The 27,664-nt window shown below is 37.3% G+C and overlaps 1 protein-coding gene across 1 annotated transcript in view; it reads right to left on the bottom strand.

The window, feature by feature from the left end:
• The window catches only part of CNTLN (centlein), a 262,892-nt gene that overhangs the window by 43,745 nt on the left and 191,483 nt on the right, over positions 1-27,664 (bottom strand). The window contains exon 19 of the mRNA XM_081104268.1: positions 4,172-4,360. Within this exon, the coding sequence (XP_080960394.1) occupies positions 4,172-4,360 (189 nt within the window). The remainder of the gene's footprint in view (positions 1-4,171; positions 4,361-27,664) is intronic.

Raw genomic sequence — 27,664 nt, forward strand, 5'->3', positions numbered from 1 at the left:
TGAAATACCAGTACATACTTCAAAAATGTCTCAGAGGTGAGAACCCATCCTGGTTATAGCTTTCCTATATAAGTTTATTAAATATGTATTTTTATATTTTAATAGTGAATGAGTAAGAAAGAGCATGGACTCTGGAGCTAGAGAGCTTGAGTTTGAATCTCAGCCTTATCACTTAGTAGCTGTATACCTTGGACAAGTGACTTATTCTCCCTGCCTCAGTTTTTTTTTTTCAATTGTAAAATATACATATTAATAAAACTTTTCATATAGGGTTGAAATGAGAATTAAATGAGTTGATATTTGTAAAGGACTTAGACCTAGAAATAAATTATATATAATGGAGTAATAGTTGAAAAAAACTATTCTTCATTATTAACTTACTGGGAAACTGGAAGATAGCATAGCATGTACAAAAAGGAATGTTTTCAATAATTAGGAAGTCAAAGAATCACAGATATAAATTGGAGTACTATTCAATCCAGACTGCATAAAGAACTCCAAAATAAACTAAATATAACTACTATAACCAAAAGGGATTTATAGGTCTCTAAATATTTTATTACCTCGATATGAAGTTGGGTACCTTGGAGAAACATGTCTAATATGGGTAAACCAAAATGCACATGAGCACTCCAATTACTGGATGAACCACATATATCTAAGAAGTACACCTAAGAATTTGCATAGAAAAGCCTAAAATTAATTGGATAAAATAAAAAAGATATATATAGACCTTTAAGAGATTCAAATATAGCCAGTTTTTCTTAATTAAGCATAAAACATCAACTAGAAAGTAAGTTATTTCTTGGAAAATTTTGTTAGCAATTTGATACCTATTATGGGCTGAACAAAGTTCATATGTTGAAGTCTTAACCCCTAGTACCTGAGAATGTTACTGTACTTGGATAGGGTCTTTAAAGAGGTAATTAAGGTAAAATGAGGTCATATGGGTGGGCCTTATACCAATATGACTGGTGTCCTTATAAGAGATTAGGACACAGACTGACCACACACACTGAGATACAACCACATGAAGACACAGCAAAAAAATGGCCATACAAGCAAAGAATAAAGGCCTCAGAAGAAACCAAACCTGTTTATACCTTGATCTTGAACTTCTAGACTGTGAGAAAATAAATTTCTATTATTTAAGCCACCTAGTCTGTGGTATTTTGTTATAGCAGCCATAGCAAACTAATACAATATTAAAACAAAAATTTGTAGTAGCAGAAAGTATTGTGTACTTAGAGGAAACTGGTCTTGTAGAATATTTCCAGAATGAAACATGAAACAAGACCAAAGTAAAGTTTTATCCTTTTTGTCCCTATGCAGCCTGATTAGTGTTCTGGGACTCCAGGGTAGTTATGGACAATGTCAATTCCAACTTACATCAAGCATGATCTATTGCTTTAGGCATTCTCATCAGTGTCACCCTTGTGACTCACACATTCCTCCAAAGCAGTGGTTCTCAACCTTCCTAATGCTGCGACCCTTTTAATACAGTTCCTCATGTTGTGGTGACCCCCAACCATAAAATTATTTTTGTTGCTACTTCATAACTGTAATTTTGCTACTGTTATGAATCGTAATGTAAATATCTGATATACAGGATGTATTTTCATTGTTCGCGACCCACAGATTGAGAACTGCTGCTCCAAAGTGAGAGAGAAATTTATAGGTGGGTAAAAACTTACACCATGAGAGACTATAATGCAAATAACACAGATTTTCATATGGGCCTATTATTACCAAAACTAGAGGCCTGGTGCATGAAATTCATGCACTCGGGGTGGGGGGGGTCCCTCAGCATGGCCTGCACCCTCTCACAGTTTAAGAGCCCCATGATAGATCACCCTAAGAGGTAGGCCCTGCCCACTCAGCCAAGGCTCCGTGATGGATCACCCCGGCAGAAGGAGGCCCCACCCACCTTCCGGTAGCCTGGGCTTCCCTCTTTGAGGTGATTGTGGAGCCCCCCGATTGACTGCCCTGCAGGCCAGTGGCCTGGACTTCTTTCTATGGGGCGATCATGGAGCCCCCCGATTGATCAATTGCCCTTCTGGCCGGTGGCCTAGGCCTCCCTCTACAGGGCTATCATGGGACGATGGCCGGGCCCCCGACCAATCGCATCGCACCCACCTTGGCTAGCCTGGTGCCAGTGGGTGTCATAGCATGGTCATCCTGCTGTTCAGCCATTTGGTCGATTTGCATATTATGCTTTTATTATTATAGATTAGGTTATACCAGTGGTCAACAAACTGCGGCTTGCGAGCCACATGCAGCTCTTTGGCCCCTTGAGTGTGGCTCTTCCACAAAATACTAGGTGTGGGCGCACACGTACAGTGCAATTGAAACTTCGTATCCCATGTGCAGAAGTCAGTATTTTGTGGAAAAACCACACTCAAGGGGCCAAAGAGCCGCATGTGGCTCACGATCCGCAGTTTGCTGAGCCGCAGTTTGACGACCACTGGGTTAGACCATTAGTAGGAAGTAAAATTAAATAAATAAAATATAAATAAACTGAAACCTATTAACAATTTAAATTTTTTTAGAAATCAGATTAGATATTACTAGATTTAACATTCTATTTTATTTTGGTGAAAACTGAAGTTATGTAAGGAAAACGCTGACTTACATATAAAAAGAATCACAAAACTATAAATTAAAGATCTGTAATAGATAAGATAAAAAAAATTTTCACCCTCGCTGATTTGGCTCAGTGGATAGAGCATCGTACTGCAGACCAAATGGTCCTGGGTTTGATTCCGGTTAAGGGCATGTACCTGGGTTGCAGGCTCTTCCCCAGCCTGGACCCTATTGGGGCTTGTGCAGGAGGCAACCAATCGACGTGCTTCTCTCACATCGATGTTTCTCTCTGTCATTCCCTCTCTCTTCTACTCTCCCTAAAAATCAATGGAAAAATATCCTGAAAATAAAATAAAATAAAATAAAATAAAATAAAATAAAATAAATAAAAAAATATTTCAATGATTTTATCCTCTATATAGAAACCTAAACACTGGAATGCTCTATATATTTTATTCCACTTTTTCAGACACAGAAACACATTTTAAGAAAAGATACATGCACCAAAGCCTAAAACTATTTTTCTCACATTTCTATTATGTCAGGTATTTAAACTTATAAAATGTAGTGGTTGAGGCAATTTCTGTACATAAACACTGTCTAAAGAATATGGTATTTAAAAGCATCTAAATAAATTCCAGTGTGTATATCTGATTATTTAAAAGGAAAATATTTTCAAGCAATGATACATTTACTTTAAACTCAATCATATTTTATCTTATTAGTAATTGCTCATTTGAAGATATTATTGGCAAGTGCACACATATTTTAATTAAAAACAACTGAGATATTTGACAATTCAGTATTTTAATACTCTCTTAACAGTCACAGTTATTCTACTCCTAACAGACGCTGCATTTCCAACCAGAATTTTCTTTCCATTGTTTCTCATTATAGTAATGGTACCATATACATTGTCCATTAGTTTCCAGCTAGAAATCCCCACTGAAGAAAATACGTGAGGAATAAATGAGTTTTTTTAAACAGCAAGATAATTCTATTTAAATTAAGGTTAGCCTTATTTTTAAGTAGTTGACAGTTTCACCTGGACTTAACTACTATTTTTTATAAACAAAAGAAACACTGCTTTTTATTCTTACTCTCAGGTTTAACTTATTGAAATCTATTAAACCCACCCACCTTTGCTCTGTACTTCTCCCTCCCCTCACTTGCCTCCAGCTCCCTCATCTGCAACCAACAACAACCAAATTAAAATAATAGCGAGTGTGTAAAGGGAAGCATTCTACTTATGTTGATAATTACATATTTGAAAGGAATTCTGTTCAGTAGAGGGAGGAATGGGGGGCAGAGAGTTGAGCAATGGAATAGAATGATAATGTTCAGTTTTCATCATCTCTCAAGTTAGGATGATATCATGGTGTGTTGTAATTTTTTTCAGAGAATAGTATTATGAATTACTAGATAAGAATCTACCTGGCTAAACTAGGAAGATGAGGTCAAACAGTTTTAATAATTTTTTGATTATTTATAACATAATTTACCCATTGTTACTGGAATTAAATTAGAATAAAAGTGTCTTTAAGAGTCAGTAAATGGGTGTTTCATCTTTAATAAAAATTATAGTCACCTTTAGTTTGCACTGTAATTGCTTCATTTCCAAATCCATGCTCCTTGAAGGACCAACTGATGTAACTTGTATCCGTGGAATTGTTACCTGGGAAACTTCTCCCAAACTTGTGATTTCAGATGAGGACTCCAATTTCTTTAATAAGTCTTCTTTTTCTTTCCGAAGATCAGCCAAATCCAAATTTAGCTTCTTTTTTTAAAAAAAAGAAAATAAAAGTAAATGTATTATAAAAGTAATTACATTTGATATAACACTTATCAGCATAAAATTCTATAAGCAGAAAAATGCTAAGGAAAAGAAATAAAATTAATTATAAAATAGCTATTATAAAAATTATAACCTCTATGAGTTTTTTTCTTAAGGTTGTAGGGCTTGTAAAGGTTAAAACAAAAATGGACCAGCTGCACTCAATAGCTTTTGGCTGGCTGGTCTTCACTCATGATGTGCTATTTCTATGCCTTCACATATACATGGGTGAGCCAGAGATTCACATATGTGATAACCTTGACTTCAGGGCTGATGTACTTAACTGGTAAAAGCCAAGCTGGAGCAGGACGAGATAACAGATGTTAGTTGTTTATTCCATTGGGTAGGTCTTACCATTCTATATAGCAGCCAAAATGCTTCTCATTTAGCAACATAAATGTTAAGTCCAATTAGCAGAAGAGGCTTATTAGAGATTTAGATCAAATAAATAGCATATAAACAAATTTGCTCACTCTTATGAACTTGATTGATAGTTGACAAGTCCTTTTTGTAATGTTGAGGTAGACTGCACTAAACTCCTTACATCTGAATTTTTAATTACATAAACATTTTACTAAATGACATACTGGCAATGTTTTTATGAAACCGTGTAGAAGAAACTGTCTTAATGTTATCCCTGCTCACACCAATCTGTAGTCAGCAGAATGCCACCAAGCTGTAAAGGCATAGCAACCCAGAGCTCCTGAAGAGGATAACTGCACTACTATTTTATTATTCCAAAGAAGCTTGTAATATGGTAGTTTAGCATAAGGAACAATTAGACAAAATGGTACTGAAACCTCTCAGAGGGGGGAAATCTGTCTTTGTTAAGAATTCTAATTAGAAACAGCAAAAGATGTAGCTAACGTGCAGAGTAATATAAGACTTAATAACAAGTATTAACACTATATTTAAAAACAACTTCTAGAAACTATACAAATAAATCTATAATTGCATATTTACCTATGTATGCATGTGTATACTGTTAAATATGAGTATATCAGATGATTGATTTAAAACTAGGGCTTGATATATTTGATATTATACTAGGTTTTCATGAAAAAAAGTATGCTTGCTAAAAAACCAATTTCTTTGGTTATATTTTAACTTATGATCTAAAAGTATGATTCTATGGAATCTCAGGAAAGATTCATTCATGAGTTTTCCCAAAGGTACCTAATAATTAATATCTTAAAGCAAACTCATAATTTCCCTAAAACTGAAAATCTTACTGGTTACCATCCAAGCTTGTATCTATCTCCCGCCCTATTTATTGATTTTCTATGTCCAATCAATTGTCAGGTTCTACAAGTTATGTAATGTTTCTCATATTCATTCCCTGTTGCCACTTTTTTAAAAAAATTTTTAAAAATATATTTTTATTTATTTTTTACAGAAAGGAAGGGAGAGAGATAGAGTCAGAAACATCGATGAGAGAGAAACATCGATGAGAGAGAAACATCGACCAGCTGCCTCCTGCACACCTCCCACTGGGGATGTGCCCGCAACCAAGGTACATGCCCTTGACCAGAATCAAACCTGGGACCTTTCAGTCCGCAGGCCAACGCTCTATCCACTGAGCCAAACCGGTCTTGGCCCTATTGCCACTTTTTAATGAAGACTCTCCACTGGGAGTACTGTAATAACACTCCTCCCTGCAACTTATTTCCTAAAACATCACTGACCTGTATTCCCTTATTCAAAAACCCTTCAAGGTTCTGCACCTATGTAGAATAAAGCTGGGATGTTTGTGGTTATACTAGGCTCTCTAAGATTTACCTTCAGTTCATGTTTCAGTCAGACAGCACCTGCAGTCAAACTTGCCTACCATTCCCCAAACATGTCTGCCATTTCTCCATCAAGGACTCTACACATGCAGTTTCCTTCTGCTGAATTCACTCTCATGCTTAAAGAGCAACTTATTATTTCCTCCTTTATGAAAATCCCGTATACTTTATTCTTTTTCCTCAACAAAGCAGCTTCCCCATTTTCTTAGCTCCCATAGCAATGTGCCTATTTCTCAACCTGGAGCCCCAGTAAATCAATGCGAGAGGACTGTGACTTTGTTCACCTGTGTATTCCCTATAGTATCTACAAACAATGCTTTCTATATAGTAAGAACCAAAAGAATGGTTTCAAATATTCAAGTCTTCCTATTTGCGGCACAGATGGTACTGAAAAGACAAAAATTAATTTCAGTGGGTATTTATAATTCATTAGTTTATCACTATATAAATTAAAATACACTTTTATTAGCCATGACATATCATTAGCTTTTACTTAAGTAGCGTGCATTGGAACACATCAATCCTGGAAGTAAATGCTCTGCATCTAAACTGGACTTTTGAGGTTTTAATTTGGTGAGACATAATTCATGGCTACAATTCTAGGTGGTCTCAGGCAACTCAGGAAACTAAACTTTGATGAGGCTCTTTACTTCCTATGAACAGACCCGGCAGCTTCTTTCATTTGTCAAATGTGTATGCCATTCGATTTCTGTCTATTCCTTCCACAGTGGCAGATCCAGACACTGTAAATATATCCTTCATTGAGGAGAAACCAAGCCAATAAATGTTTTCTCTAAAAGACACATATATGTAGATTTTAATTTTAATTTAACAATATAAAAATTAAGAAATACTGAAATTTGGAGACAATAAACCCAATAACTTGGAATATATTAAAATGTAAATCATGTTTTGCTTAAACAATATTTAAAATCTGCACCATTTAAAATATATTTCTAATATTAGTTATTTATGCCTTGAAATAAGAGCTCTTGTCAAAATAGAGAAAACAGGACATCAATCTGGAACCTTTTGATTATCTCTTAGAATTCTGGACAGATAATTATGGCTCTGTTACTTCTCTTAGTCTAAGCATTCTATTTCTTATTTGAGAAACACTATAGATGAGACAAGAAGTACAAATAAAACCTTCTTTGCTTACCAATACTCTTGGTTTGGCATGTGAAACTACTTCTGTGGCAATTCTGTTAGAAAGATATTTGCTGTAAAATCTACCAATAAATTGAGATTACTAGTAGTCATTTTTAAAATCAGGAGCATGTTTCTTATTTCTACATTATTGCATTTCTTTCTACCATCAAAGATTTAAAAATAAATATTTGTCAAATTATATTAAAACCATAAATGATAAGAAAACACAAGGAAGACTCATCATCTCTGAGGTCTACTCTGGGGTCTACTGCTTACCAGCTGAGTGATGTGGGCAAGCGGGCATTTCACTTTCTGTCCTCATGGAAAACAGATGCTGCTGCTTACCTAGCAAAGGTAATTTGGAGGGCAGAGTTTTCTTAAATATCAATGATAGCACTGGGTAAGTGTTAAGCACACAGCATTATTGTTAGCATTATTATCTTGTGGTAAATGCAACCATGTAGTATGAGGAATGTTTTAAAGGCCAAGGACCTGGATTAACAAAAAGCTTTCTTATATATGTACTAGTAGCCCTAAGCACGAATCCATGCGCCAGTAGCTCTCTGCCCACTGCCCCGCCCTCCTGTAGCTCCCCCCACCTTCCCCTCATACCTTGTTGCCCTGCCTTCTCCTAAAGCTCTCTGCCTCCGGCTTGCTTGCTGCCCTGCCCCGTCATGTACCTCTCTGCTGCCTGCTTGTAGCCAGTTGGTCGCTGCCGTCCTCCTGTAGCTCCCCCAGTCCCCCTCCCCGCTCCCGCCCTCATAGCTTGCTGCCCTGCCCACTCCTGTAGCTCTCCACAGCCTGCTTGTACCTTGCTGGCCCACCCTCCTGCAGACCCGTGATCTGGTCACAACACACTTGGTCTTTATGCCTCAGAGCAATGGCTAATTAGCATATTCCTCTCTTATTATATAGGATGATAATCCTATCATTTCTCATGGCAGAAATCTTACTTTGTCTTAAGTTACGAGTTATTTGTTTGATCTTCATTTAAGATCACTACTGGACTACAAGTTTATTGAAGGCAAATGTGTGTTACTCTATATCTCTGCAGTACAAGCCCTCCATAATCTTTTAAGTCTATTCCAATTTAAAAGTTGACTTCAATAAGTCCTGAGATTTGTATTGATTTACATGTATTCAATATTCTAACCAAAGGTTATAAAATAGAGCTTAACACTATAAAAGTTTAAAACTAGACATTAGTTATTATTTATTTAAATATAACATTGAAGAAGCATTAATCTCTGAACAGGAAAGAACTCTCTAAGCAACTGTAAGAAACAAGTACATGTTGGAGAATCCATTCTTCAGTAATGGGCAAAGCAAAAGATTCCTTCTGTAATAGGGCAAAGATGGTTGAAAGAATTCTCTGATGATCCCCAATAATCTATGCTCTTGTACAATTTTCTCCCCTCGTATGTGGGTGGGACCCATGGATATGATGGGCTATCGCTCCAATGATTACATTATTTGAATTATGTCATATACAAAAAGAATTCTGTAGATGTAAATTATGGCCCTTAATATGACTTTAATTTCCTCAAAAGCAAGATTATCCTGGCTGGTCCTAACCTAATCAGGTGAGCCCTATAAAAGAAGGCCAGGGGCCCTCCCCAGTCAGAGAGATTCTCCTATTGATTTTGAAGAAGTAACTTGGCAATGTTGTAGGGGACTATAAGTCAAGGATCTAAGGGAGGCCTGGAGAGCTAATAATGATCCTTGACCAGCAGCAATCAAGAAAACAGGGACCATCCTGGCCGGGTGGCTTAGTTGGTTGAAGCATGGTCCCGTGCACCAAAAGGTGAGGATTTAAAAAAAATAAAATTGGGACCTCAGTCTTGGAACCACAGGAACTGAATTTTTCCAACAAACACTTGAGCTTGGAAGAAAAGCCTAAGCTCCAGGAAGGAAAGCAGTCTGGCTGACACTCTGATTGCATCCTTGCAATACTCTAAGCAAGGGACACACTAAGCTGTGCCAGATTCCTGACCCTCAGAAACTGTGAGGTAATGAGTGTGTATGTTATTTCTAAGCTGATAAATTTGTGGTAATTTGTTATGCATGGAAAACAAGTGAATCCCAATTTTTTTAAAAAAAAATCAACCCTTTTCTTGAACCTATTCCCTGTTCCCTTTTGTCACCCTGCCCCACCTTGAGCAAGTATTCTAAACTCCATAGTATATTGTATATATAATATCCTCACTCTGATTTAGTTTTCTATTCCTTATCCATAATTTTGTGTTAATTTTATTTCTTCAATTGCTTTTTTAAAAAATATATTTTTATTGATTTAATAGAGGAAGGGAGAGGGAGAGGGAGAGAAACATCAATGATGAGAGAGAATCACTCATCAGCTGCCCCCCTGCACGCCCCACACTGGGGATTGAGCCCTGTCCAAGAATGGAACCTGGTCATTAAAACCTCCTAGTTCAGCCCTAATCGGTTTGGCTCAGTGGATAGAGCATCAGCCTGTGGAATCAAGGGTCCCAGGTTCGATTCCTGTCAAGGGCATGTATCTTGGTTGTGGGCACATCTCCAGTAAGGAGTGTGCAGGAGGCAGCTGATCGATGTTTCTCTCTCATCAATGTTTCTAACTCTCTATCCCTCTCCCTTCCTCTCTGTAAAAAATCAATAAAATATATTTAAAACAACAACAAAAAAAAAAACGCCAAACCTCCTGGTTCATAGGTCAATACTCAATCACTGATCCATACTGGCTGGGATTCTTCAATTGCTTTTTAAAAATTGTTCCATTTTCTATGCTAGAAATAAATTGCCTCTATGAGATCTGCACTTTGTAGTTTAATTGCCAAGCAAAACTCCTATAGCCAGAAGCTTCCTTTTGCTGCTTTCAACTGTTAATTATGGAATCCCATGAACAAGGTAGATAAGTGAAACTCCCTTGACATCGCTCCCTTTTTCTCTTGTGTGGGAGTTCATTCATAATTTTTTTTTCTGGACCCCAACTTAACATTTTCTGAAAGATTTTGATATAGAATATCTAGATTCAGAAACTGGCTCAATATCTATCATTCATTCTTTTTTTTTATTTTCCAGCCACTTCCTTTATTTCTTATTGTTGACAGTATTACAGATGTCTCCTATTTCTCCCCCCTACTACCCCTTCAACCAGCCTTATCCATTCATTCTTTTTATACATACTATGTAGTAGGAACGGTACTAACTCTATGCTTTCAATGGTAAACACTAAAGTTATTCTTACCTTTAGGTAGCTACCAGTCTATAACCTAGAAATATATAAAGAAATAAAACAGAGACTAAGGGAACTGCTGCTGCCTTTAACATTTGTCTGGTAAGTGCTTGTTATAGCCAGTTTCCTTCCATGCATCCCTCTTGATTTCTTTTGTCAAATGTCTCCTCGATGCATGCTAGATAGAACATTAAAGACCACAGCTACAGCAACCACTCCTAAGCTTTCCAAAGGGAAAGGATCACCAGCAAACTGAGGGCAGTCCTGAGGAGATCAAGGATCTCTTCTCCAGGCTTGGTAAACATTTTAATGTTCAAGAATGAATTATCAGAAAAAATCAAACAAGGCCCATGAAAAAACATTTTCTTCTACAGTGCAAGTGAAAAGAAGTAAAAGAAATAAAAGGTTTTTGTGAAAAGTAAAGGGCTTAAAAAATTAAAAATTGTTCCATTTTCCTAATCACACTGCACACTGTGATTTTAGATACTCTCAGATCTTGATGTCTCCAAAGAAGAAAATACTCAATATCTGCCTATTCAAGAACATGCTGGTAGTAGTGACACATGTAATGAAAATGCTTTGAGTATTCAACTAGTTTAGGAGCAGTGTTCCAAGGGAAAGGAATAGGATGTGGTATAGCTCTTCACTTCTAATAAGAGGCAGATTCTGACCTAACATTTTTCTGAACAGTCGCCACACTATAGCTTTGAAAGACACTGTTCTTCTCCCCATGTTTTCTTACCACTGGATTAGAAACAATGTAATGAGCCATTTAAAAATTTGGAAAGCATTTTTAGTTAGGACAGTGGGGTCTGAAAAGTAGACACATGGAAATTCTAAAAAATCCATCTAAGTGTGAGGTTGAATGTCAGGGTCACAGGAGCTGGGTCTCTGGGAAGTCTACAGGGGAAATCGTTAGTGGCAGAAGGATTATTTCTAGTCCAAACTGGGGCAAAAGTTAGATGTCAAATGTTGAAAAAGGTCAATAAGTAACCAGAGTAAAAAATGAGGGTCAGTTCCCATCTATAAGAATGTTGGAGTCGGTTGTTTTTCTTTCCTCTTTTGAAACCCAAAGGCCTTGACAGTCAAAGTAGGGAAAGCAATCATTAATTGGAAATAATGTTTCCAATTTTTTACCAAAATCTTTAATCTTGAATTCTGCATATGACTGAGAATATTAAATGAAGGCATTTCATGGTAAATAAATAAATAAATTCATTTATATCTCACAATAAGATTATTCTGGATCATACTTGAGTATAAGCAGCAATTTTATTTTCTTTTTAATTTCATAGAGAAAGGAAGAGGACAAGGAAGATAGAAACACCAATGATGAAAGAGAATCACTGATCGGCTGCCTCCTGCACACCCCCTACTGGGGATCAACCTGGGACACCCTTCAGTCCACAGGCCAATGCTCTATCTATTGAGCCAAATCAGCTACGGCTAGAAGCAGCAATTTAAAAATCTTATTATTGTGATTTTAAAAATTTATAATATAATTTTGTTACCAGAATCAAAGCAAAAGAGACTGAGAGAAAATTGTGTTTGAACAATATCTATGTAAATCCTATGGGCAAGAATCTCCTAGAAAGTCACCATAATCTTAATGATCTTTCTCCCTCTGTGAATAGAATCAATATTCTTTCATTGGGAAATTATTCTTTTTAAAGGAACAAAACTAAGAGAAATAAAATTCTGTGCATTGTACATAAAAAAGACTAAAAGCATAGTCACTTAATTAAAACATTATATGAGATACAAAAGAAAATTACATGGGTTTCTAGGTTGCTAGGAGAATATTTTCCATACAAGTACTTATCTACAAAAATAAATGGCTCAGATTAATAACTCTTTCAAATTAGTAACAAGTGTTTTATACTTAAAACATGAGTTTTCCTTTGTTATTATACTTGAGATCTTCCAGAAAAGAAATTAAAATTTTAAACCACCAACCAAAAAGAGGAAAAGAACAAAGATCTTAGGCAGAGATGAGGTTATTTATATAACAAAATTTCTTATGAAAAATATACTGAGTTACTACATCACCCATTTATAAACCATTTTCTGACAAATGCAGTTATTAAAAGCCTACAAGATGTTTCACAAAATGTCAAGCAAATGAAGGTAAGATAGAGGACTTTTTACCAATGCTTTTGCTAGTAGTTAGACTTCAGTAGCCTTTAGAGACCATTAAGTACCCTTTGGCTAATTGGCCATTGGTAGATTAATCCTCTTTTTATTCTAGCAGCACTATTTTAACACCCTTTACACTCTGTCAGTATAGTGTCTGAATGACAAAATAATATTGCGCATGAATAATAAGCAGAAAAGTTAAATTAACATTTCATGTTTCATATGCCATACCTATGTGTCAGAAGAACTTTCTTTATAAGTCACTGACATTCAACTTTTTAAAACAATCTCATGTTGACATCTTATTGAGGTGAATCTCCTAATTACTGCTAATTGCCTATCAAGAAAAAAACCCTCTATTCATGAAGTGCAGTTGTCTAGTACAGATGAACCCAGCTCCAATGTGCACATTAAAGACAAAGCTTGACACTTATCGTGCTACTTTGTTATAAGGTCATACTAAATATGGTTAGCAATTAACAAAGCAGTTTTTTTATGGTACTGAAGATGCCAATCTGTCTTGATGTGTTCAAATTAGATTCTGTCAGAGAAATATGGATATCTGCATTGGATAAGAGAGAGAAGTGCTACTCTCAGTAACATTTACAAGAAGTAAAATTAATTCAATGCCCCTATACTTTGTCATGTAAGTTCTAGGTAATGCCCTATTAAATAATTATTTTGTCAATATGTTTGACTATGATTTCTCAAAGTGAAAATCACTGTTATTTCAAGGATCAAATTATTTTTTAAAGTTTACTAATACTTTAAATTATCAAAACAACCCAGATACTGAAAACATTTAAGATGTATTTTTTAATTTGTTTTAATAGTTTTGACATTATAGGCCAGGGGTCCTCAAACTTTTTAAACAGGGGGCCAGTTCACTGTCCCTCACACCGTTGGAGGGACGGACTATAATTTAAAAAAAAAACTATGAACAAATTCCTATGCACACTGCACATATCTTATTTTGAAGTAAAAAAACAAAACGGGAACAAATACAATATTTGTATTTGCATGTGGCCCGTGGGCCGTAGTTTGAGGACCCCTGTTATAGGCATTTATAATAAGTATTAATCTGTGATACTAGCAATATAGTGTGCTTCTAAATAATCTGAATAACTAAATTAATGAATATTAACTGAACTGAAATTAAACCACATCACTTAAACTTCTATCCACACAACTATGGGAAAAGGATCAGTAAACATATATGCGAAGTTTGAAAAATTAACTAATACAACTGTCTTTCAAGTATTCATGAAAAAACATATGATATATTCATAGCAACAAGAGCTGAGTTGCAGGTTTGTTATTTCAAATTCTCTATTTTAGTTAACAAAAATAAAAGTATCTGTGAAATTTAGATACCAAATATATATATAGATACAGACATTCGGAACCAAAAGTATATTCAGAATAATTCATCATCATTACTAGCATAAGAATTTCTCAATGTTATATGGTAATAGTATCAGTTCAATTTTTGCCCTCTTAGACATTTGATCTACATACGGCATTCTTCTTAATGACTATCAAGTTGCAACGCCTTCCCATTTGAGTCCCTTCATAAATAGGAATGAAAGAGGACAGCAGTGACATCTGATGTCTCAAAGGATAAACTGAGCAATGTCTTTTTAAAGCCCTCTTTTTCACTCTCCTTCCCCTACTTTATATAAACTCAGCTAATCATATAGAAATATCTACTATTCATACGTATTGTATACACATATCCTTTTAAATTCTATTCTACCCAATCCCTTTGTCAATATTTTTCTCAGTAACTTTAGTTTTGTGGGAGCAAAAAGAAAACTTCCACCCCAATTAAAATACTCAAACAATGAAGATAAAAGATAAATAAATAAATAAATAAATAAATAAAATAAGTAAGTAAGTAAACTCGCCAAATCATCAAAAAATATTACTTGGTGTTTCAGTGTGATGGTAATACTGTATCTAAGTAAAAAACAGCCATAATATTTCAAGTGAAGTTATAGAGAATGATTGAGTTATCAGGAACAAAGACTATCAAACTATAGAATATCTGCAGAAGTGTCAGGAAGTCTGTCTCATCCTCTTCTAATTAAACTTGGTTTTCCTAAGCAACAGATTTCAATACTTTTATTTGATTGTTTTTCCATCCTCCTGGGATGATACTGCTTCTTATTGTACTGTATTTTATTGCACAAAAAGGTCTTTATGGACTGGCCTGAGGAAACTAATGCTCACATACAGTATTATTACTAAATGGAAGTGAGAGTCTACACAATTAAAAATTGGTCATAATACTTAATTCATATATAGACTTCAAAAGATATTGATATTCTTTAAAATAATTTTTGACTTCTAAAACTTTATGTGAGACCATGATATATTTCTGTAATTCATATTTTATAAGATAAAGCATTTTCAATAAATATGCCTCTAAAGAGCATGTATGTGAACATTAAATTTATTTAAATTATACTGGAATCAATTCATAAGGATAATGTAATATCATGCTAATATAAAATATTCAACTTTTGAGATAATAAACCCAAAGGCTTAGGATTGTAATTTCTAGCTCCAACTTTATACCAGTATATTAAAAGTAGTAAAATGACATACATTGATAAGTATGCTCTAAATATAAATAGCATGTTAATATTTAGAAATTGAAATATTTTACTGATAGGGTCAATAGTTAACTGTCTTTCCTCAGATGTAATACATCTAAGCTCTGCAAACAAATTACTTGGATGAAACCCAGTTGGGGGATTTTAAAAATCCTACAACTCATTACAAATTTAACAGCGGCATTACTAAATCTTCATATGATTTTGATTAAATTTATAAATATACCCTACTAAAATTCTCAAGGGAAACAACTCAATAATATTTGTCTCTATTTCCTGTGTTCATTTCAAGAGAATAAAAAATGAAAATTTCTTTAAAAGAATAGTTTTTGCAGTGTTTGAATCTGATAAAATAAGTTTTTGATATCACTTTAAAAATGGGATTCTTGTCATTAAAAACTAAAGTATGTGAAAATTACTAAAAAAATTACCTTTCATGGCATAGAGTAAAAAATTCTTTTAAAAAATAAGAGATTTATATTTTTCATGTTTCATTTTTAAAAGTTCCTTTTATAACACAAAAATTTCACATAGGAACTTCTTCCATTGTCCCTCACTTCATTTTCTATTTTGAATTAATATCTTCTGTTTATCACATTCTTTCAAGGTTTGACATAACAGAGTAGCCACTCAGTAAACTATCTGAATCTCAGTTAGTTGTACTATGTGATTCATATAGATCTTTAGGAAAAAAGTAGTCTAGAGTTCTTTTTATTTTTATTAATGGAACTTGTTTCTCTGCTTTTCTCCTGTATCAGAGATTCTCAAAGAATACATACTGCCTAGATATGTATTTTGGAAATAAATGGGGGCACTTCTGAGTACCACAGTGATTGACACTGAAATGGATGAGAGCCAGGAACAGTAGATGTACTGCATGTGTAGCACAGAAACTGCCCTGTATCTTGCATGACTTCTAAATTTCCTGCCAATTATTCATGTAGATGAAAATATGTATATATAAATTAAGGGAAGACTAAAAATGAGAAAGAGAAATCCCTTTCTTCTCTGGTGTCTAGGCTGTAAGGCACCAGATAATTATGGCTCTGTTATCACATGGCCAGTATCCACAACCATGGAGAAAGCTAGTCTGAGAGGAAGATATGTGAGATAAAGAGAAACATCAAAGATATTAGAATATCTGGTTCTGGTTATCACTACTCTTCCCAAGTCTATTCTCTTCAGTTCATCATTTGACTTTTGTAAGCTTTCTTTTTCTTATGTTAGTTTGAGTTCAGTTTCTATTACCTGCTATCAAGAGAGGTCTGCTAATAAAGCGTTCTGAGAGAAGTCCAATAATCTTTTCTCAGTCATTTTCTTTTTGATTCCTCTATGGCATCTGAAACTGTTGACCAACTATTCTCTTTTTCTTTCTTTCTTTTTTTAATATATTTTATTGATTTTTTTTTACAGGGAGGAAGGAAGAGGGATAAGAGAGTTAGAAACATCGATGAGAGAGAAACATCGATCAGCTGCCTCCTGTGCACCCCCAACTGGAGATGAGCCCACAACCAAGGTACATGCCCTTGACCGGAATCGAACCTGGGACCCTTCAGTCCACAGGCTGATGCTCTATCCACTGAGCCAAACCAGTTAGGGCTATTCTCTTTTTCTTGTTAAAAATGTTCCCTTCCTGTTCCTGTATTACAGCACTTTCCTACCTTCTCCTTCTCTTACTCCTCTTCTACCCATATATCAGATACTCCCCACCCCAAACTTAACTTGCTGCAAAGATTTGCTCCACCTCCAGCATTCTTTCTCTGGAATAATTACATCAATAGGTTTCTTTCTTCATTTTTTTTTGGGGGGGGGGAATATTTCAAATATGTAATAGATATATAAAGGAAAATATAATGGATGCCTATAAATCAACCACTCAGCAAAGACAATGAATTACCAAATACATTTGAAGGCCATGTATCTTTCTCATCTGACTCACCAGAAATAATCATTATCCTGAATACCTTTGATGTTTATAATTCCTTTACGTTTCTTTACTCAAAATACATATTTGCAAAAAGCATATAGCAATTTTAAGATATTCCTTTTTTCACATTTTCACATCTCTAAATTTTATACTCAAATATCCTACTGTTCACTTGATACCTTCACTTCTGTGACAAATTACCACTTGGTTACAATGATAAGTTTTCATTTATTTCAGCCCCTAGGTATTTACATTTTTTGGCAAGTTCTAATGTTCATTTATAAGGATATTTGCTATGTTTTATCCAACTTTCTTGGTATGCTTTCATATGAGTTTCCCCCACACAATATTTAGTATATTTTCACAAATATACTGTATCATCTACTTTCCAGTTGCTTTAACTAGAATCGTGGTAGATTTAATTGCTCTAGGATAGGGCATTGGGCATACTTTTTTTTTAAAGCAAGTGAGGTAGCATGCAGTTAGGGTTGAGAACCACAACTCTACCAGATTACTGACTATTCTCAACAAACTGCATCTCAACTTTTGCCTTTTAAAGTTTTCCACCTTTTAATGGCTTTGTTCCACACATGCAACTTTCAAAATCAACCAAATTTTAAGTGTAAGGCCAAATGATATTTTTACTAAATAATGACAGCAATAAATGACTGTATATTCCACCTACTACATGTACATATATCATACACACATAGATGCATGCGCACCCCCACACACACTCACACACTCCAACCATGCTACATATATCACGATTTATTTATATTGTGATACTCATGTCCAACTCCCCTATTTGTACCTTTTATAAGACAAGAACCATGTTTAATTTGTAGTTACACATCCCATTATTACAGTGCTTTACATATGTTAGATGCATTAAACTGAATTGTAGCAAACCACATATATCTAGCAATGTGCAAACCAAACTCTACAATATATGCATATTTAAATATAATAATCCCACAGTGAGAAAATGTTATAATTTGTCATTTCTAGGCATGTTGCTTTTTTTGTTTGTTTTTTATTGATTTTTTACAGAGAGGAAGGGAGAGGGATAGAGAGCTAGAAACATCAATGAAAGAGAAACATCGATCAGCTGGCTCCTGCACAACCCCACTGGGCATGTGCCCACAACCAAGGTATATGCCCTTGACCGGAATCAAACCTGGGACCCTTGAGTCCTCAGGCTGATGCTCTATCCACTGAGCCAAACCGGTTAGGGCTACTCATGTTGCTTTTTAATGAGACATACTTACCTGAAAGTATATTGATGCAAAGAATGAAAACACTACTAAGAATATATTACATAGGGATATAGGAAAACGCTACTGTGCAATATATTATAACACTGTTCATTATAAACAGTTGTTCAGGTTACATTTTCTTAATATTCTCTGAGATAAGACTGCAAGTGCATCTGAAAACAGAATATAAGTATGATTGTATAGCACAGAGTATTTTAAATGATAATAGTTCCTTACAAAGGAACTATATAGGACACATATATTCTGTTAATAAATATCACTTTTTTCATCTAGAAGATGTAGGAATAAGACAGTCACGTCCAATTCCACCTAGATTCTCAGCACAGATCCTGGTTTTTGCACAGTTTACCTTGCGAACATGATCCAAGTGACATTTCACAAATTCCTGGATAAATGTTGCTACACTCTGCTAGGAGAGAGACAGGCTATGCCATGCACAGACCAATAATAGCACTGTGTTTCATCAGCCTCAAAATCAAAAGTGCTTCATCTGGCAAAAGCCATGGCCATGGAGAATCTGATATATATAAACTGAATACCCTACAAGAAATGTATACTATATAAGCTATTGGGGTAGAATAAAAGAAAAGTTTCAAAAGAGTTCTCTAGGCCATATTTTGTAAAGCATCCCTTCCCTAACTTTTGGAAATACTGTCATGCCTCCTTTTGTTACACAAAACAATGGGAATTATATAAAGAGGGAGAAATAGCCTTGGGGGATAAAATGAGCATCCTCTTCTTTTAGAAAACATATAGGGCCATTGGGCAAGTCAGGGTTCAGAAAATGAAATACCTATGTAACTAGAAAGGTTACATAAGTTTTATGGGTCTAGTAGGATTTGCCACAAACAGGAGATGGTACACCCCATTCTCACTGAAAGCACCATACCACTACATTACTAACTTTCATATCAAAATCATACCTTCCAGCACTTTCATGACACTATTAATCTATTAGCTGGTTTGTCCACTTTTTAGTCAGCTCCTTCAATATCATCAATGACTTCACTTCCTTAATGTGAATGGATATTCATTCTTGACCTATGTATATCTGGCTCTTCCACTTCTAACCTTCAGATTCACTCTCCAGTTCCTAATCACAAAAGCCTATAGTATACTTCATTTACACGTCAAATTACTACATCAGACTTACTAGATTACAACAGAATTCTTCCTTTATTTAAGGCTAAACTTAAAAAAAGAAAAGGCTCTGGGAAATGTTGCATATAGGAAATGATACATGAACCAGGCTTAAAAAATATGCATTATAATATAAGTGACTTGGTAAAACTCCATCCTTTTATTGAGAATGTACTATGCTCTGTGAAAGATAATGTTGAGAGAAAGAGAAGACTCATTCTGCCACAGACTGGGAGAAAATATTTGCAAAAGACATACCTGATAAAGGACTATTATCCAAAATATACAAAGAACACTTAAAACTCAGCAGTAAGAAAACAAGCAATCCAATTTAAAAAATGGGTGAGAGCCCCAAGCAAATACCTTACCAAAGAAGATAAACAGATGAAAAATAAGCATCAAAAATGATGTGCAATATCATGCCATCAGAGACATGTAAAGTAAAACAATAGGATATCACTACACACCTATCAGAATGGCAAAAATCCAGAATACTGACCACACCAAATGCTGGTGAGAATGTAGCACAATAGGATTCTCACTCATAGCAGGTGAGAATTCAAAATGGTACAGACTTTAGAAGACAGTTGGTGGTTTCTTACAAAACTAAACAGATCTTACAATATGATCCAGCAATTACATTTTTTAGTATTTACGCCAAAGCACTGAAAACCTACGCGTACCCAAAAACCTGCAGAGAGATGTTTATATTCTTAATTTCCAAAGCATGGAAGCAATCAAGATCACCTTCACTAGGAGAATAAATAAACTCTGAACATCCAAACAACGGACTATTATTCAGCATGAAAAGAAATGAACTACTGTCCAGCTGGTGTGGCTCAGTAGTCAAGCGTCGACCCATGAACCGGGAGGTCACAGTTTGATTCCTGGTCAGGGCACACACCCAGGCTGGAGTATCGATCCCCAGTAAGGGGTATGTAGGAGGCAGCTGATCAATGATTCTCTCTCATCATTGATATTTCTATCCCTTCCTCTCTCTCAAATCAATAAAAATTTTTTTTTCAAGAAATGAACTCCTGAGCTATGAAAAGACATAAGCATTTAAGGAAGAACCTAAAGTGCTTACTAAGAGAAGAAAGCCAATCTGATTCCAACTATAGCAATATCTCATTTTATTGCACTTTGCTTTATTGTGCTTCTCAGATGTTGAATTTTTTACAAATTGAAGGAAGACCCTTCACCAGCAAGAAAATTATGATTTGCTTTATTGTTGCCGGAAGCCGGTCCATCCTTGCTGCTTGACACAGTCGCTGCAGGAAAGAAACATCTGCACAGCATATGTTTCAAGGGACCTGGCGTATATAGCATACTGTTCTTAATATGTTTGCTCCCCTTAGCGCTGTGTGTTTTAACCAAGGTCACCTCTCCGAGAAAGGTTGTTTCCCCAGGTAGGGATTTTTCCCTGAAGTCAGGGAGAGGATGAAACTCCTTAACTAAGTGCCAGGCGGGTAGTTAATCACTTTAACTACAAACAATCATGCTTAAGCTACATAATCTTTACTCCCTGGAATGGAGATAAGAAACGCGCTAACCTTTGTAATAGAAATTGACAGGATTAAAATCAACTGGTATAAATACGGATATAACAAGACAATAAGCAGCAGAACCTCTCTGGAGATCGAGACCAGAACTTGGCTGGAGATCCTGGCTAGGCTGCTGATCAACTGAACACTGTCTCCGTGTCCTTCCTTCTTCGCCGACTCCGTCTATGCCTTTGGGAACCCCTGGACCTGCTGGGGTTGGACCCCGGCATATTGTATTATTTGTTTTATCATGGTGGTCTGGAACCCAACCCTAATATTTGTAAAGTATGCCTGTATATAACATTCTTGAAAAGGCAATACTATGGAGACAGTTGCCAGGGATTGGAGAGGGGGATAAATAAGCATAGCACAGAGGATTTTTTGGGCAGTGAAATGGATACATGTCATTATACATTTGTCCAAACCCAAAGAATGTACAGCACCTTAAGGCAAACTACAGACTTTGTGTGATGATGACGTATCAATGTAGATTTGTCAATTATAATACATGTACCTCTCTGGGAGGGATATTGATAATGGAGGAACATATGCATGTTTAGGGGCAGGAGATATATGGGAAACCCTGGTAGCTTCCCCTTAATTTTGCTGTAAACCTAGAGCAGCTCCAACAAATTAAAGTCTTAATAAATATATACAAATTCACTGTTTACAAGTTCTACCTTCTGAAAAACACTAGAACACAGTCCAGCCAAGGAAATCATTCCCTTTCTTCTGTTCTTTTAATAACATGTTCCTCATTTCCATCTGAGACCTCTCCAGAATGCCCTTAATGTCCAAATCTCCAGTATGCAATTCAAAACTCTTCCAGAATCTACCCATTATCCAAAGTTGCTTCCAAATTTTAGGTATGTTAAAATGCCACCCAACTCCCAGTACTAAAATCTGTATTAATCTATTCAGATTGCTATAATCTATACTAATAAAAGGGTAATATGCTAATTAGACAGGACGTCTTCACAAAGCCATGGTGGCGGGGCCCATGGCACAGGCAGTTAGGGGCGATCAGGCCGGCAGAGGAGAGCAGTTAGGGGTGATCAGGCCAGCAGGCAGAGTGGTTAGGGGCAATCAGGCAGGCAGGCAGGTGAGCAGTTAGGAGCCAGTGGTCCCGAATTGCAGGTGAGCAGTTAGGAGCCAGTGTTCCTGGATTGCTCACAGTGATCAGGCCTAAACAGGCAGTCAGACATCCTCCAAAGGGTCCCGGATTGGAGAGGGTGCAGGCCGGGCTGAGGGACCCCTGCCAGCCCATGCAGGAATTTCGTGCACCAGGCCTCTAGTCCTATATAATAAAAAGCCCAGAGACCAAAACAGCAGAACGACCAGAATGACCACTCAACCAGTCACTATGAGGTGCACTGACCACCTCTTGGTCCCTTTCCCCGGCCATCAGGCTCCGATCTCCTGATGGCAAACTGGGAACCGGGGTAGGTAGTGACAGGGGTTGGGGCTGGTGAGCGGGCAGAACACTGACCTCTTGGTCCCTTCCCCTGGCTGGCAGGGGATGCAGGCGGTGCCAGACCAAAGCTCCCACCCCGCCGGTCACCCCACACACAGAGGTGACCCACGTCGGGGCTGGGGCTGGCGAGTGGGTGGAATGACCGACCTCTTGGTCCCTTACCCTGGCCATCAGGCTCCAATTGCCTGATGGCAAACTGGGAACCCGGGTGGGTGGTGGGGGTGGGGGCGGGGCAAGCTGCCTGTAGCCAGGGAAGATGGCCCTGATTGCAGGCTAGGTCTAGGGACTGCACCCGTGCACGAATTTCATGTGCCGGGGTGCTTTAGAAAACACAATAATTTCTTACAATTCTGGAGACAGGAACTATGAGATCACAATGCCAGCATGGTCCAGTTCTGATGAGAGTTCTCTTTCTGGCTTGCAGACAATTACTTTCTCACTCTGTCCCCCCACGGTGGAGAGAGAGAGGGAGCTCTGGTGTCTCTTCTCATCTTATGCAGTGGTTCTCAACCTTCCTAATGCCGCAACCCGTTAATACAGTTCCTCATGTTGTGGTGACCCCAACCACAAAATTATTTTCGTTGCTACTTCATAACTGTAATGTTGCTACTGTTATGAATCGTAATGTAAATATCTGATATGCAGGATGTATTTTCATTGTTCGCGACCCACAGGTTGAGAACCGCTGTAAGGGCACAAAGCCCATCATGAGGACCCCCTTCCTTATAACCTTACCTAAACCTAACCACCTCCCCCCAAATCCCTCTCCAAATGCTATAACACTGGGGACTAAGACTTCAATATATGATTGGGGTGGGGATAATTCAATCCATAATGATAATACATCTCTTGAAATCCATTTTGTTATTTAAATAAACACAGAGAATAACACAGCTCATATAAATGAATAATAAGGATTATTCTGTTTTTCTAAACACAGTATTTCAGGAGAGAGCTTTATAGAGAAGAAGTATTACAGTATGTAAAATTTCACAAATATTTACATTTGTTATCTATCAGTTGATATATGTATATAATTACTTGCTACTTAAAACATTCAAAAGAAATTCTAAAAGGTGCACTTATGGGCAAGCTTCATTTTCCTTTTTAATATGGATTCTGGTAGTTTGCCTCTGTGAGTCAATGCAGTTTACATCTGTATGGTGATACAGACGTGACTATAAAGGAGTTTCCATGGTCATAATACACTTAAGTAGTATTATCGGAACAAAAAAGGTTGATATTTCATCTTGCTATTCTTAAGATTAGGACTCATTTTCCAAATGTTTCAGGTGAAATATGAGTAACTCTCTTAAGTCAAAGAACTGAGCATTCAAAGTGGAAAAGGTAGTCAATACTGTTAGCTTTAATATATTCCCTATTCATTTTTGCAATAGAGAATTGAATATGTAAGGAAAAGAACATACATTGTTTTAATTAGAAACTAATTTTAAGACAATTAACCTTAAACATATTTACTTTGTCAAGTTTAATAATAATTGAAATGTTTCATGTAATCGTATATTACTTACATACCTAAAAATGTTACATGGCTCTTACAATTCACCATAACATTTACCTAATAAACTTTTATCTCAGCAGTAAGCTTTATTAATTTGAATAATAATTTTTATTACATTATTGTTACTGATGAATTATCAGCAAAATTCATATAGTACTACTACTTATCTTTTATTTTCCTACTTAAAACCAATATTAAAAAATGTTTTACTGAGATATAAATTCACATTCCACACTATTCACTCATTTAACGTGTACAAGTCAATGTTTTTAGTATATTCACAAATATATTCAAATATGACCATAATCAATTTCAGAACATTTTCATCACTTTAAAAAGAAACCTTACACTTTAGCAATAACTCCTATACTCCTCTATCCTTCCCAGTTCATAGCATTTAGTAATCTACTTTCTCTCTCTTTCTGTGTCTATTCTGGGTATTTCACATAAATAGAATCACATAATATGTACTCTTCTGTGACTTGCTTCTTTCACTAGATTTAATGTTTTTAATGTTCATCCATATTGTAATATATATCAATACTTCATTATTCTCTTGTGTTTTCACAATATTCCCTTGTATGCATATATCAGAATTTATTTACCCACTAGGGGCCCGGTGCACGAAATTTGTGCACTGGGTGTGTGTGTGTGGGGGGGGAGTGTCCCTCAGCCCAGCCTGCCCCCTCTCACATACTGGGAGTCCTCAGGCGTTGACCCCCATCACCCTCCAATCGCAGGATCGGCCCCTTGCCCAGGCCTGACGCCTCTGACAGAGGCGTCAGGCCTGGGCAGGGGACCCTCATTTCCCCCCATCACTGGTTCTGCCCCCAGCCCAGGCCTGATGCCTCTGGCCCAGGCATCAGGCCTGGGCAGGGGACCCCCAGACCCCTCCGATTGCTGGCTCTGCCCCTTGCCCAGGCCTGATGCCTCGGCCAGAGGCGTAGACCCCCATCACCCTCCGATCGCCTGATCGGCCACTTGCCCAGGCCTGACGCCTCGCCAGAGGTGTCAGGCTTGGACAGGGGACCCCCATCTTCCCCCGATCACTGGCTCTGGCCTCCGCCCAGGCCTGAGGCCTCTGACCCAGGAATCATGCCTGGGCAGGGGACCCCCATCTCCCTCTGATCACTTGCTCCACCCCCCCGCCCAAGCCTGACTCCTCTGACCCAGGCTTCAGGCCTGGGCAAGGAGACCATCATACCCCCCCAATCTCCGGCTCCGCCCCCCGCCCAGGCCTGATGCCTTGGCCAGAGGAGTTGACCCTCATCACCCTCCGATCACCAATCACCGGATCGGCCCCTTGACCAAGCCTGAGGCTTCCGGCAGAGGTATCAGGCCTGGGCAGGAGACCCCCAGCTCCCTGCGGTTGCAGGCTCCGCCCCTGCCCAGGCCTACCGCCTCTGGCCTAGGCGTCCGGCCCGGGCAGTGGGGACCCGCAGTGGCAGCCGGGGGCGCCGCGATCGCACGGGCTCCGCCCCTGCCCCTGCAGGACGCCTCTGGCTGATGCGTCCAGCCCGGCCAGTGGGGACCCGCAGCTGCAGTGGCCCCGCGATCGTGGGCTTCGCTTTAGGCCCAGGCAAGGGACCCCTAGCTCCTGGGACTGCCAGCTTCGACAGTGCCCAGCTCCCATCGCTGGCTCCACCCCTACTTCCTGCTATCACTGGCCAGGGCTGAAAAGGCGCCTGATTCTCCGATCATGGCTGGGGGGCAGGGCAAAGGCGGCCCCAGGGCTCTTAGCTCCCCCCTGGGTTTCCGATCACTGTCAGTGGCAGGGGGCTTCTTCCTGCTTTCCCTTTCGCCTCCCTGCATTGTGCCTACATATGCAAATTAGCCGCCATCTTGTTGGCAGTTAACTGCCAATCTTAGTTGGCAGTTAATTTGCATATAGCCCTGATTAGCCAATGAAAAGGGTATCGTCATACGCCAATTACCATTTTTCTCTTTTATTAGTGTAGATTCCTTAACTAATGGGCATGTGTCCTCCAGATTCCCAGGAACGTGTCAGAGCCATTCAAAACTCTTATGAATATCTCATTCCACAGCTTTTCCTTTTAAGCTATTTATTAATATATTGCTTGACCTAAACTAGAATCCATCCTCTCAGGCCAACTAGAGTTTAAACAATTGCCTGTAATAGCTTTTGATAACACCATGTCCTCCCCACTGCTCCCTCTTCTCCCCCAGGAAAAAGACAGTTCACACTGAAAGCAATCCCAGTCATCTCTTTACAGCGGGCTATCGAGGAACCATCAGACAGGTCAATGATGACAATTATTTGGGAACAGAGCTTTGAAAGTGCTCCAGCTCCATTAGGTTTCTTTTGGAAGTTGCCAGGTTGCTGCTGAGCTGGGAGAGTGGGGATGGAACTAAGGCAAATTAAAATGCCACAAAGTTTCCTGTTTGTAGTTGAGTTTTTGTTTGTTTGTTTATTTGTTTGTTTTTAATAAACTCTCCCCAGATTGTTGCAAGTTCTTGGATAATTTCTAGTTTCAGAGAGGAATTTAAGTGTTCCTCAACGTTCACAAAGTCTCAATAAAATGCTTTATCGTTTTCATGTAAAATACTTTTATTTGTTCTTTAATCATTTTATAAGAAATCCATGTCTTAGAAACTTGTAACTTTGAGTCATCAATTAATTGCCTTAAATATTACATCAACACTTAGAAGACTAGATTCTATACCCGATGCTATGAAAATGTTGACTCTAACTATTTTTGCCTGTTTTTATTGCTTTTATGGAGGAGTACATTTTCAAATTCCTACATTATACAACATGGAAAACTTTGAAAATATAATGCTAAATGAATGAAGCCAGACACAAAAGTCACGTATTGCATGACTCCATGTATATGAAATATCTAGACGAGGTAAAACCACATAGACAGAATATAGATTAGTGGTTGCTCAGGGCTAGGAGAGATGGTGGAATGGAAGAATGATAGCTAATGGGTAGAGGGTCTATATTTGAAGTTATAAAAATGTTCAAAATTGATTTTGGTGATTGTCACACAAATTTTTCAATATTGTAATAACTGCTGAATTAACTGAGAGAATTGTATGGTATGTAAATTATGTCTCACTGAAATTATTACAAGAAATAATGGGTGATTTCAACACTTCACTTTCAATAATAGATGATAGAAAATCAGCAAGGATATGGATTAATTGAATGTCATTATTAACCAACATATATATAAAGAACATAGATCAAGTTAGGATATACGGCTACTTTGAAATAAAGCCAAAACACCTGTTATTGGTATACAAGTATAATATTAAGTCCTTTATAGTTAAAACATTTCTGAGTATTGCTTGAATTAAAGCATTAGATGTTAGAAGTAGAGAATCTAAGTATAATTTAAACATTTTGTGATTGTGATTTAAAAATTATTTTCTAAAATGTGTGAAAGAATCCTTCTGTCTAACAACAAATTTCCAAAATTCATTCCT

The sequence above is a fragment of the Myotis nattereri genome (genome assembly GCF_964212035.1).
Source record: "Myotis nattereri genome assembly, chromosome: 12".
Classification (NCBI taxonomy): Eukaryota; Metazoa; Chordata; class Mammalia; order Chiroptera; family Vespertilionidae; genus Myotis; species Myotis nattereri.